Source organism: Salvia miltiorrhiza, chromosome 7 (assembly GCF_028751815.1).
Source record: "Salvia miltiorrhiza cultivar Shanhuang (shh) chromosome 7, IMPLAD_Smil_shh, whole genome shotgun sequence".
Classification (NCBI taxonomy): Eukaryota; Viridiplantae; Streptophyta; class Magnoliopsida; order Lamiales; family Lamiaceae; genus Salvia; species Salvia miltiorrhiza.
Window position 1 is genome coordinate 6,875,392 of NC_080393.1, and position 13,995 is coordinate 6,889,386.

At 32.2% G+C, this 13,995-nt stretch overlaps 2 protein-coding genes across 2 annotated transcripts in view; both read left to right on the forward strand.

Moving 5' to 3' along the window:
• LOC130992114 (nucleolar complex-associated protein 2) overlaps nucleotides 1-13,995 on the forward strand; it is an 884,658-nt gene that overhangs the window by 266,840 nt on the left and 603,823 nt on the right. The window lies entirely within an intron of this gene.
• Nucleotides 841-6,867, forward strand: LOC130992161 (ribonuclease 2-like). The gene is made up of 8 exons (XM_057916691.1): nucleotides 841-1,252; nucleotides 1,472-1,500; nucleotides 1,707-1,780; nucleotides 2,477-2,582; nucleotides 3,881-3,972; nucleotides 5,577-5,738; nucleotides 6,059-6,155; nucleotides 6,575-6,867. Exons 1-8 carry the CDS (start codon nucleotides 1,011-1,013, stop codon nucleotides 6,628-6,630), a joined length of 858 nt encoding a protein of 285 aa, XP_057772674.1. The 5' UTR covers nucleotides 841-1,010; the 3' UTR covers nucleotides 6,631-6,867.

The window sequence follows — 13,995 nt, forward strand, 5'->3', positions numbered from 1 at the left end:
TTGATATTTTGTTCAACTGTATTTTAAATATAGTTAAATATATGGTACACCCGGTACGAATGATGGTTATTCGTACCAATCGTGGAATGCAACGTTCTAGCATGTCATTTGATCCAGTATTTGATACAAATGGTTCGAATAAACTAAATTCGTGTCGTTTGTCCCCCTAAAAAAGGGCCAAATGTTTTTAAGAGAAAAAGCAATCATAGCGAATCAAATGAGCAAAATAATACGAAATCTCACGTCTCTGTTAGATCTAACAAAATATTTGAACTAAATCTTCATTTTTGTCATAGATCTCAAACTAAATATCACATATTTGGGTTAGATCTGCAAATTTACAATATAAAGAATAGAGGTTACGATGCAACGATGACGATAGAATTCGCCGAATTATGAAGAGCCAAACAATGTTATCGTCGAATTTGGATGAGGCGTCGACTATTGATAGGGGTGATGAATCGAAAAAAATATGACTTGACGCAGATGATAAGGAATTTGAGAGGAAAAAAAAAAAGGGAGGAAGAAAGTAAAGATAATTTTGTGCGAAATTATAAAAATTAATTAAATTTTTTACAAATTAACTTGGTGATTAACTATTGAGTTACACTATTTATAATAATTATTTCAAATTTGGCCTCTTATAATATTCTCTTTTTGAAGCGTGCCACGTAAATTGTCCATTTCTTTTTATGGGGTGAATCGTGTCACGTTACTTGTATGGTCAAATGCGAAGATCACACACATGACTACGTATTCGACAACCATTATGCCTTGATACCTCTGAATATTCCATCGTAATTTATGAATGGGTAAAAATGAAAAATACAAAATTATTTTTATTTGAGGGGAATACAAAATTATTAGAGAAGCATTAACTAACCAACCAACTCTGCATCTGCAATAACAGTCCAAAAGTCATGGACTCTCGCCTTAAATAAACATCTCCGTGGGCGTGGAGACTCATTTCATCACGCAATTCAAACGCACCATTCTCACGCAACACGATCATGCCTTCTCTCCTCACCGCGCTGCTCAAATTCGCAACCCGATCCCTAATTTTTGCAGTGGTTCTATGGATTGGACTAATTTACGTCGCGGAAGCTAATGGCGGCGACGTTGAAGGACAATTGCTGCTGAGAGGAGTTAGCGAGCAGAGAGTGTTCGACTACTTCAAGCTCGCTCTCCAATGGCCGGGCACCTACTGCCGCAAAACTAGTAAATGTTGTGCCCAAAATGGCTGCTGTCGAGGGTAATTTCAGTGTTCTTTGTTAATTGTTGTTATGTCTCCCGATCCCGAAAACCTGCGTGTTGCTTTCAGCTTCGTCCGTCGATATTTGGTTCGTGTAGATTGATTTCGGAGCTGTTTTTATGTTTATTCAGATTTGTTAGGATAAAGGGATATATATTGATTTTTGCTCGGTGCTATGAACCTTAACTTCACATTTTCTAATTTTATTTATTTGTGCAGGTCAAATAGCCCGACGGGATTTACAATACGTAAGTGCATTGATTTAAATGGTTTACATTCAAAACTAGACTCTATGCATATCTTTGTTTTTCAATTAGGAGTACTGCGTTAGCAACCAAATATACACAGAATGTTATACAGCAAGAAAAATTGGGATACAAATACTGTTACGTGAACTTGTTATTCACTTTAGTGATGCAGTTTAGATGACCAGATGTGATTTTTTTCTTCGCAGATGGACTTTGGGCTGATTACAATGATGGAACTTGGCCTTCATGTTGCTCGGGTAAAAAATTTGATGCTACACAGGTACAAATTTTATACAGTTTTGAGTATGAATTTTTATGTGCTTATTTCCAAATAAGATTTTTGTGCCCTTTGATTCGGGCAAAGGGAAAGAGAAGTGGAGTATGAACACTCGTGCACTTAGTAGTGTCTCATCATTTGATTTCTTGTAAAGAAAGGAAGTTACATTGGTCACTGGCAGGGATAACCTTGAGCCTTTGAACAGGTGTCATAATGTTAAATGTTCATGTCCGAACACGATCGTTGTTTTGTTTTCTTGTAATAATTAAGATATTAGTTCCTTATCTAGACTCCCTGGATGTATCGTTGTTTGATATCCCGAGTAAGAAAATTTCCTAGAAGCTTCACTGGCTTGATATGAATAAAATGTATGGTCCCGTTTGAACTTCAACCATTTATCCAGTTAATAGATCATTAAGCAGGATTTTGGTTTGGGGGGAGGGGGGAGCGAGTGTTTTCATGGGTGGTTTTTCCAACTTTACTGTTCCTCTACCATATTTCAGGGCTCTTTACTTTCATATATTCCTAAAATTTGTGTTCTCAGACTCCTTGTTTCTTGACTGGGTGATTTAGTTAAACTCAACTTTTCCAGTAATAATTCTTAGGCCACACCTGGAATTGGATGCGTTTAAAATAACCACTGTCCTTTCTAAAAACTTATCATCATCATCATCACCACTATCTTATTGAAATATGCAGATTGCAACATTGCGTAACGCACTGTATAAGTACTGGCCAACTTTAAGCTGCAGTGATTCAAAGAACTGCTATGGTGGAAAAGGATTATTTTGGGAACATGAGGTTGGTTACTTATCTTTTCTGGACTTAAGAATTTTTTATAATATTAATGTAACTAATAAGCTCTTCTTTCTTTCTGCCATTTTTGGACTGCGATTGTCTGGAAAAAAGTGGGGTAAGCATCTCTTCAAGTACAGATTCTCATTTTGTTGCATCACAGTTTTTTTTTTTTTTTTTTTTTTCATCTGAGAAAGGTTATCATACACACACTGATTTGAGATAGAGTTCCTGAATACGCTTAACAATTGCACTTGCTTAATCCTTGGTATGGCATAAAAAGTTATTTCTCTTGTAGTCACTTTAGTTGTTTTTCCCCACCAGACTAGGCCAGAACTAGATTCTATGCAGCATTCTTGAATGATACCGACAAAGTGTGATTGGATTTGTGCAATAATATTGATATCATCCTATATTCACCTCCACCTCTGTTCTATTTCTCAGCAACCTGACCTCATAATGCAAGAAACATAGATAGACCAAATTATGTCATAAATGGCAAATGATTAAGATGCTTGAAAATTCTTTGACCAGATATTTGTAAATTAATGGAATGTTCCATTAATTTATGAGCAGATATATGTAAATTAATGGAAATGTTCCATGCTTCGCTTCAGTTTCTGCAATCTGTCTAATCATCTTACTACTTCTAGTTCTATATCTAATGGAGTACTATTTTACAAAAATAAATTAATGATATTTACTTCTTGTAACAGGAATGCATTGTTCTCCTTAAATTATTGTTAGAAGTTTTAATTTCATGCATTTTCTAATTATCAAGTCAAATGCACTTCTCAACTGTATGCATTTTCACTAGGGATTACGTGTCGATACCGCATACTAACCAAAGTGCTGTTGTGCATACCCTTCTTGTGTCTCAATCTGGATTTTACCATGTTCCTAGTAGCTATGAGATTTCATATATATATATATATATGGGGGTGAGCTAAAATAAAAACACATCTTAGCATATAAAATAGGAACCATTTTTAGCCCTTAGATCATCAAGATCTACGGTTGATTCATCACCTTGTTGGGTAAATTCATGATCCCGAGTTCGAATCCCATAGGCAGCAAAAAAATTATTTTTTGCAATTCATACCTTCTAATTCATACATTTTCTACATAAAATTCATACATTTTTGTTGGTTTGTATTTTTTATTTTAAGAGCTGTTTTTACTGTAGCCTTTCCCTACATACATATATATATATATATATATATATATATATATTCTTATATGTTGTAAAAGTAACTACATTTACTGCAGAAGCACCTAACTTCTTTTCTTTATTCATGTGGCCTGCAGAAAAACATGGAACTTGTGCTGCTTCAGTAACAGGAGATGAATACAATTACTTTGTAACAACTCTTAATTTGTACTTCAAGTATAATGTCACGGTAAGATGGCCCTCTCCCATTAAACTGTTGGTGTTTGACTTTGCCCCTCGAAAATTCTGCATGTCTTTGTTCAGGATTGTTACTTATGTACAATCATGGATATCTAGTCTATTGCATTGTTCACTCATATTAATAAGAGCTTTGTTTGCCTGTTAATGAGTAGTAATCACCTGTCAACTTCATAAAGTACAACTTTAGGGAGCTGCTTCTTAGGGACAGTTGTTTGAGCATTCTCTTATTAAAGATATGGTCTACATGGACGACAGGCTAGTTAATACTACTCCCTCCGTCCGCCAAGATTATGTAACAATTACTATATCGGACGTCCGCCAAGATTATGTCACTTTCCTTTTATGGCAATGGTCCCACCATCCTCTTTAATATTTTATTCTTACTAGCACTTTTTATTTACAAAAAATCACTCAAAATTCAATCTCAACCACTCATCTCATAAAGTGGTGGGACCCTTTCTCCACTACATCAAAATCATCACCAATTTTATTAAATCTCGTGCCCAAGCAAATTGCCATAATCTTGGCGGACGGAGGGAGTATTAAAGTATAGCATGTGCCAGTGAATGGATCTGTCAATGTCAGCATCTTCACTTCTATTTTGCGCTCTCCAATCTTGAAACAAAATTATGGACATCTCAAAGAAGATCCATCTCCACCCTCCTCTTTTTTTTTTTTTTAAAGATGAAAAATACTTTATTAAATAAATGAAAAAGAAAAGAACTAAGTAAATTACAAACTACACTCAGGCATACCCGAAGGGAAAACAACCACAACGAGGAAAACTCGAGGGCGAGGGTGGGGGTTGACTCAGTCATAAGGAGGAGCCAAAAGATAGTCACTCGGACATTTCTAAGCATCCGCAAAGTTTGTTTTGAACTTTTCCTTAGTATTCTTAAGAGTATACAAGGTGGCGCAAGCCACTCATATATCTCCACACTCCTCTTTATCTCTTTTTTTAGGAGCTTTAACAAACCCAAACCATAGTTTAAGTAAATAGGCACATATTCAGTACCCCACAACAGAGTTCAAATGTATGCTATATAGGTATGCCTATGGAGACACGTCTAGGAAACTACTAAGGGTGGTGCTTGGTTGGGTAATGAAAATGGAGTTGATATATGTGAGGGATTCCGATTGATGGTGCTTGGTATGTAGGATTCTGATTGAGGGATTCCATTAGCTACATCCCTTATTAAAAATTATTCCATTGCAATACTTATCAAAAGATATTAACCAAGGGCCCCGTATTAGCTTATTTGCCTTTAATATGGGCCGGTTTCTCTAAGAGACTTGCTGCCAGGGGATAATCTTTCCAGACAATTACAGGTTATCAATATATATTGGCGAAGAAGAGGAATTACCTCCATTGGAGTCAAGCAGTGAATTTCTCATACAAGTTTTGTCACCACAGAATACTGCGTATATAATTGGAGAATAACATTTCAGACTGTGCTGTAGCAATCACAGCTATGCATGTTTTATTTTCCTGGCTAGACGTTACTCTTGTAGTTTTTAACTAAGTTTGCAATATGTAATTTTTCATCTATAAGTCACCCCACCATGATTGATATATTTTTTTTCACTGTGCAGGAGTTTCTGGCAGATGAAGGATATGTAGCATCAAACTCTGAAAAATATCCCGTAGGAGGCATTATTTCAGCCATTCAAAATGCTTTCCAGGCAACTCCAGAAGTTGAATGTTCGGGTGATGCTTTGGAGGAAATTTACTTATGCTTCGATAAGACTTTTAAGGTCAGACCGTGTATCTATATTTTCTGAATTCCTTTAGTTTTTCTGCAAGCCCGATATATATATATTCATTCGGATTAGTTGCTTGTTATTTATTTTTCCCAACCTTATCTTACTTTCTATTTCTCCTTAGACTTAATTGGACTGCTGATTATACTGACTTGTCTGAAATTTTTATAACTTGCTAATTTTTTTATTTATTTAAAGGATGCCTTATTTCTTTTCAGTCTGTAAAAGCTATTATTACTATATCAATCTCTACCATTTTGTTTGTTTCTCCTTTGAGCGATTTATGCCTGGTTTGACTAAAGTTATTTTTGCAGCCTCGTGATTGTGAAATTAAAACCACCACAAACAGTGGCATAGTTACTTCATCGACATGCCCCAGCTACGTCTCCTTACCAGTGCTTGCCTCATCAAGTGAGTTCAATTTTCTCCATTATCCTCCTATTCATACACCATACATCACCTCATAAACCTGTCTCGCTTTAGTTTCCTCTCACTTGTGTAATCAGCAGCATTTCCTATAACAAGCTTCTTGATGCTAAAATTTTGATGATGCACCAGTATAGCCCGATCCTTAGCGCTGGTCAAAATCTTTCATCTTGGGGAGTGTTTACTTTGGGCGATAACTTAGACAGAAAAAAGTAATACTTAATCCACCATATACTTTGATGGATTGAACAATTTTGATCTTGTTTAGTGACTAGTCGTCTAATTAATATAGTTTGCATGACCTTGTTCAATTCCCCCATCTCACGAAATAGCTCATCCATGCTACGTCTCCTTCTGCCTTTTATGCGTCATTTCTGCCTGTAAGAGATCGTTTCTGGTTGCAGAACTTGGGCACAGTCAAACCGGAGTTTCACAATCCACTCTACAATCGTCCATCTGATCGACTTGAAGATGGGGATACGCAAGTCGTCGCCCTACGCCTATCAGGTAATAAAAAGTGCCAGGGAATTCGTCGGCAGTTGAAACCTGTTTACATGTAGTGTGTATTAGGTTTAACTTAAGATGTGTATGATGCCATATTATACGTACTGAGACGGGATTTTCCTGGTCTTGAATACTTCATTTTATTCTTGCTATTGCCATCACCATGAAATATGATCTATCTCTTTGGACAGTCTTCATTAGCGTAATTTGAATCCTCTACTTTTCTCTAAAAAAGGAAATCTCCACTTGTCATGTGTTTTTTAATCTTGAGCTTCTCTCACTTGCACTTAGACGAAATCTATAATTTTTTGTTGCGCGTTCGAGAAATCAATGACATGCTTTTAGCATGTACTACTAAACACATGATTATGAAATTGAAATAAATTTAGGAAATAAAACTTTTTTCCTATGAAATCTCCAATATCGACTCTACTTTTTAGCGTTGGTTATTCGTCAAGTGTTCCAATTTATTTTGAATAGAGGTGAACTCGTATGGATGGATCAAACTCGCATATAAGTGAAGAAAATGTAATTCTTTTTTGCAAGATATTTGACATTTTTTAGTCAGGTTTGTATTTTATTTAGTTAGATGGCAAAATAAAAATTGCCCCTTGTTTTCAAGATAATTTGTCAATTTGTCCATCCGCAAGGTACATTCATCCGCACATGAAGTTTTGTCTTATGAAAAAAAATTTGCCTATTTGGTACATTACTTTTGGTCTTTCATCAATTTTGGTACACTGCTTTTGCGAGTGGTATCCCAGGAATATATATTGTTAGAGTTAAGTCGACAGTAGTATGAGGTTTCTATTCAATTTCTTAAAATTGTTAGGTCCAAATTTTATTTTGGATATATCCAAGCGGTACCAACTCCTCATCCCCCAAGTAAAAATAAAATAAATTTTTTTAAAAAAGTAAAAATAAAATAAAATAATAGATAAATAAATAAATAAAAATAAAATTTTGGCCAAATATAATAATCTAACCCAATAATAACACTTATTTTTAAATCTAACCTAATAAATCAATATTTATAAAAAATACCCAATGAATTGAATTTCTTTTCAAGTGTAACCTGGGTGGGTCGAGCACACGAAATCTAACCTAGTTATCTAAAAAAGTTAATAACATTTTAAATTGGAATTTTCACTTTTAAACTTAACTTTTTAGTAAACCATTGATAATCATGTATGATTATTTCACAAATCGAAATTACAATTTGTTAATTTCAATCCTTATATCAATAAACTTTAGTTAGAATTATTGTGTGCGCGTGTGTGTCATAAAATATAGCCAATAAACTCTCTCTCTCTCTCTTAAAAGAAAAAACAGGGGTTAACAATTTGACATCTCAATTGTTGACCTACGTTAGTTACTTAGTTTTGAAAAGAAATTCAATTTATTGGGTATATTTTTGTAAATAGTGATTTATTGGGTTAGATTTAAAAATAGGGCAAATATTGTCGAAATCCATAAAGTTTGACGCGATTCTCGTTTTTCCCTTGACCTTAAAATCTCGCGTATAATTCCATGAACTTGCATCCGATTTGTAATTTTCTCACAAAATTAAAATTCCCCCAAAATAATGTTGACATGGCAATCGAAATATACATGTAAGCTAATTTTCCCGGTGTCTAGAACGATTGCGTTTCAGTAAACCATTAAACGTCGTCGTTTTAATTATTTTTTGGGATTAAATCAAAATCAACTCAAATCCCTCTTCAATTAGGGTTCTTCACGAAGAAATACCCAAAACTTTCTCATTTTCGAATCTAAACAATTGCCATGATACCAGATTTATCTGAATTCATGAATGAAATCACACTAAGTTGCGCTTGTTTTAGTCGCTGTTTTGCGAGGGGATAAGATCCACAGTGGTGTTGAAATCGAAGGGCCTAATATGCGAAGAACTTGATAAGTCCGATGTTAATCTCTGTGTTGATGATGAGCAGTAGCAGCCAATCCGAGGCTAATCGAAGGATCTTATCTCCCATACGAGGTGCTGGTGCTCATGAGGCTTGCAAATGAGAAAGGATTTTCCATTTCTTCTTCTTGATCTTCTTCACTTGTGTGTCTAGAAATAGAAAGTAGGTGTTTCTGGTTAGTGTTGGGATTGAGCATTTGCCCTTAATACGACGATGTTTTGCAAAATAGGGTTATTTAATTCAGATGCAAAACGACAGTGTTTTGCCCCTAATTAATCTACTCAGCATAAGTGTGACACGTATTTGACACATCATCTAATTAATGGCCGAAAAACGTCATTAAAGGAAAAACAATAATTGGAGCAACGGTCATGGATTTATACACGAGATTTTAAAATCAAAAGAAAAATGAGAATTGTGCCTAACTTCATGGATTTTGACGCTATTTGCCCTTAAAAATAAATACTATTATTGGGTTAGATTAATATATTTGACCTAATTAATTTGTTGTTGTTGTTGTTTTTTTTTTTTTTTTTTTTGGAAAAACCTAAATTTTTTAGTTAGGAAAGAATCATTTTACCAGTTTACTTGAAAACATAAAAGGTTAAAATTTTGAAACTAAGAAAATTAGAATTAGGTAAAGTTTTGATAACTAATAAATTTGTTACTCTAACAATGTTGAGAAATTACATAAAAACCTTAAATTACAATCGACTTGATTTTGACTAGAAGAAAACATGTTATTCCATATATATAATCAGGACTGAAGTGAAACAATATGTATTAAGTTATCATTTTTGACTATGATACCAAAATAAAAAACATATGGTACCAAAAAGATAAAATTTTCACAGCTTTTGACACGTACTGGGTCGTTTAGCCAAGTCTCGATACGTAATTGGATGGAAAAAGTTGAATACACAGTGATGCTATTATAGTTAAATATATATCTTAATGAGAATTTAATCATGCATATGATTTTAAACGTGTTAATTATATATATATATATATATATATATATATATATATATATATATATATATATATATATATATATATATATTATGTGTGTGTGTGTGAAGTATTATGAATTGTAAATATATATTTGATGAAATAGCAAACAATAAATTTTGGGTGCGAAGTTGCGGACTTAGTTCAAACCATTTTAAATCAGCATTAAGTTTTGTAATGCAAAACTAATTATAGTATCGATGATTCTAAATAAATACTCCATCTGTCTCAACTTTTAGTATTTATCTTTTCTTTTTTGGACGTCCCACATTTTAATATTTATTTATATTTTTAGTAAACTTCATTTTAATTAATTATTTTAACACCCACATAAAAGACGTGAGACCTTATTCCACTCATAATACACTCAATCATTTTATTAAAACTCGTGTCACTCTCAAATGGATACTAAAAATTGGGACATATGAAGTAATTATTCACTATAGTTATAGACGGTGTTTCGAATTTCTGATATTTAAATAAATAATTAGTTATTTACCAATAAATAAGAGATTTGTTCAGAAACTTTTTTCTAATTTGAAAAGACCTTTCAACATAGATATATCTTCACTTTATATTTTCATCAATAATTGATGTAATTAATTTCCTTAAAGGATTATCTGTTGGAAGACAATTCATCTAGCTCATTTCTTATCCTAAATACTATTAAATTTGATATGAATCCTCTATCCTGTCTGCCAATTATATTTACTTTTCCGTTACAAACTTCGTTTTCAAATCGTCCATTAATTTATGATAGCAAAATTAGTGAAGCTGACTCATTCACTAATTATATTTAATCTAAGTAATTTATCCCGCAATTAACGAACAATTATTGCACTTCTGTACTGTTAAATTAATAAATTACTGTCACTCCATTTACAATCCTATATAATTACAACGGAAGCTGTGAATTCCGGTGAAACAATCATTTGTAAGAGATATAAAAAAAACCTAGAAAACAGATTGAAACGCTAAATGTATTTCCTGAAATATTTTTCATTATTGATCATGCATGTTGCATTTAGTTAATCTTATAAGCATGTGCGAGACCATTATAATAGTTTTACGTATAAAATAATATAAATAATTTCCCCAAAATCTTATTGTATATTCCTCACAATTATAAACAAGACGATTCCACATAAATTGAAAAAAATGTATTTCTAGGAAATATGGATTTATTCGGTATAACTAAATCAATAAACTCCTAAGATTAGAGATCTAATTATATAGAAAATATATCAAATATGCATATAAAGAAAATCTAAAATAAAGCTCTCTATATTTTTTTATTAAAAAGAGTAGAAGATTAAAACTATCTTTGTTTTAATTTTGAGAGCTAAAGCTAAATTTTTTAGCATTCAAATCCAAATACAGTTAGAAAAAATCGATAAAGCTTAGAGTAGGTTAATGAATAATATGCTAGCTATTGGTAATTCATTCACGAAAATAACAATTATTTCCTTAATAAACAATTATAATTGATTTATTACAAACACAATGGCAAAGCAAACTTGGACATGCAATCTGGAACGACGACTCTTTGGCTGAATAGAAGCATTATTTAATTTAATATATTAATCACGTAATTATTTTAAAGGAAAGCAACTTTTAGGTGGTAATAATGGCTCAATTATTGGGAAATGGTGCAACTCTTTTTGATCAAGGTGACATTCCCACTTTCAAATATTTTTCTATTTTTTCTAACCCAATCCAATTTGGTTAATCTTGTCCTATATACCTACACTCACATATGTGCATGAATATTCTCATCGCTTTTTGTTAGTTAATCTTTTGTAATATTAATTATTTATTTTGAAATGCATATTATTTTCCACCTATGTACATCACCATATATATGTTGTGTCAGCACATAATATACTAATGGAAACATGTTGGGATGCTTATTGTAAATAATGGAATATTAATGCACTATAGGATCAAGATTTAATTGCTTTCATCTTTAGCACCTTTTTGAAAAACTCTTTCCCACTCTTTTCGCAACACTTGCACTTCAAGTTTTTATAAGGTGTCGGTAAATCAAGATTTGTTAAATGAATTAAGGTTCGGATTCAATCATTATATAATATCCATGAAATATTCATAAATATATATACTTTCGAATGAATATGAGTTTGGATCCAAATAATTATCGTCTAAAAGATCTTGACCCCGTCAAACGGAATTGATACAATGTATACTTCAATTTCTTCATGTTCTTTCTCAATTTCGTAAATACTATTGAAACAATTCCTGAAATTATATTTTTTCTAAAATTCATCAAGTGCATGCATGAATTGCATATACCGTGAATTTCACTAAACTTAAAAAATCAAAAGTTAAATGTATTAATTAAGTTATCTCTTAACACTAAACCTAACCCTAGATTATTTTCTAGAATTGACACCAACAAAAATGTAGTGTTATATATTTTAGTGACATAATGCCAAAGTAAATGAGGTAAGCCGCCATTAGTTTTGTGAAAAAGGAGATTTGTGCGATCTTTTACGTTTAAATGAACCTTCCACACTTATTAAGAGATGAAAAGTAGAAAAAGGTCTTCCTTTTGAAAGTAAATATTAATTAGTTATATATAAGCTTAATTTCAACAATAGTGTATGTGTGTATATCGTTTTATCATATTTTTGTTAGATAGTGTGTGGCATCTCTGTCACTCTATGCCCGTTCTTCTTCTTCTTAATAATAATAATAATAATAATAATAATAATAATAATAATAATAATAATAATAATAATAATAATAATAATAATAATAATTTTATAAAACAAATATATATGAAGGGCAGATCAGCTTGCTTAGTGATATCCAATTCAATTTAGGTAGCATGTCGAAGTATATATTACATGTCACGTGAATGTAAAAGTTACGTGTATGTGTATAAAGGGGATGGTTCTATTGACAATGTTAAATGCGTTGAGAATTGAAAATAATGTATAAATTAATAAATTATCCGAATAAGCTAATAAAATTGATGAACAAGCGTATCTATTTAATATGGTGAAAATCCCGCCCCCTCCAGAATTTGAACCCATACCAAAATGCTTATTCATAAAAATTATTTACTTATTCATCAAAATTGTTGACTTGTTCGAGAGAGTTCAAACACATTCTCATTAATTCTCAACGGAGCATTTCTCTCTATGTATAGAGATTCAAGTAAGAACCACTAAATAAAATAAGAACGGATAATCATTTTTAGTCACTCTATCATTAAGATCAATTTACGGTGAATGCATCATCTTCGTGGATGAATGCAACACCAAGGTTTGAAGGGAGCGAAATTTTTATTTTATGAGGAAAAATCTCCACTCAACACTTATTTTTGTTTCTTTTGTTGTGTTTAACTAACAATGCCCTATTATTAAAAAGAAAAAGTGAATTAACAGGCCCTTTTCGTGTAGCACTACAACTTTAAGGAAAAGAAAGAGGGTGTTCGATTAACTTATATAAACCTCAAATAGTTTTTTTTATTAATAAGTAAATAATATCTTCATCATAAATTTAGGTGTATGAGGATATTTTTGGGTGTCTATAGTACACCATATATTATATATTTGGAGTTTCTGCGACATAAGTTAGGTAGAACAGAAATATCCGCATAATACAACAAACTATGGATAAATTTATGTAGTAGGTATTTCCAAATAATAATAATAAGGTAAAAAGTTGAAAATAAAAGAGGGCCATTTGAAGGGTTGATGGAAAGCTTGTCTCTTCTTCCCTAGTTTTGCATTGTTTTTTGACCGCACTATCTCAACTTTCACTCACATACACACATGCACGTGTGTGTTGTGTACATATATAAATAAAACAAAAGTTTAAATATATATTTTTCTTAATAATCCTGGAGGGAGTCCCATATATGATATAACTCTTTTTTAAAGAAAAATAGTCTCATATACCTTTGTGAGATAGCATTGATATACTATATATACATCGTGTTCGATTTTAAAAACTTAATCCGGTTAGGCTAGTTGCAACATTTGTCATTTTTAATTCTTGAGCGATATATGAGAACAAAGCTACGGTTTGTTTGTGGTTAATGAATACAAACAATTTATTGAATTTCTAGTATAATTTTTTTTATAAGAAGAAGGAAAGTTGTAAAGTGGTAGAAAATAGTTGTGAAAAAGGAAATTAAGATAGCGTCAAAACCATGCATGCGGTAGTAAAGTGCGTTTCTATTCTCTGTGAATGATTGCACGATTTTGAGTGACAACGCTTTTCTCACACTTTCATCATTTACCAACCGCCCATCAAAACATTCCAACTTTATTTGCTTGCCTCTCTCTCTCTCTCTCTCTAGTAGGCGGGAATAAGACATTGTTTATTTGAATTTAATAGTTTTCATGTGATATTTA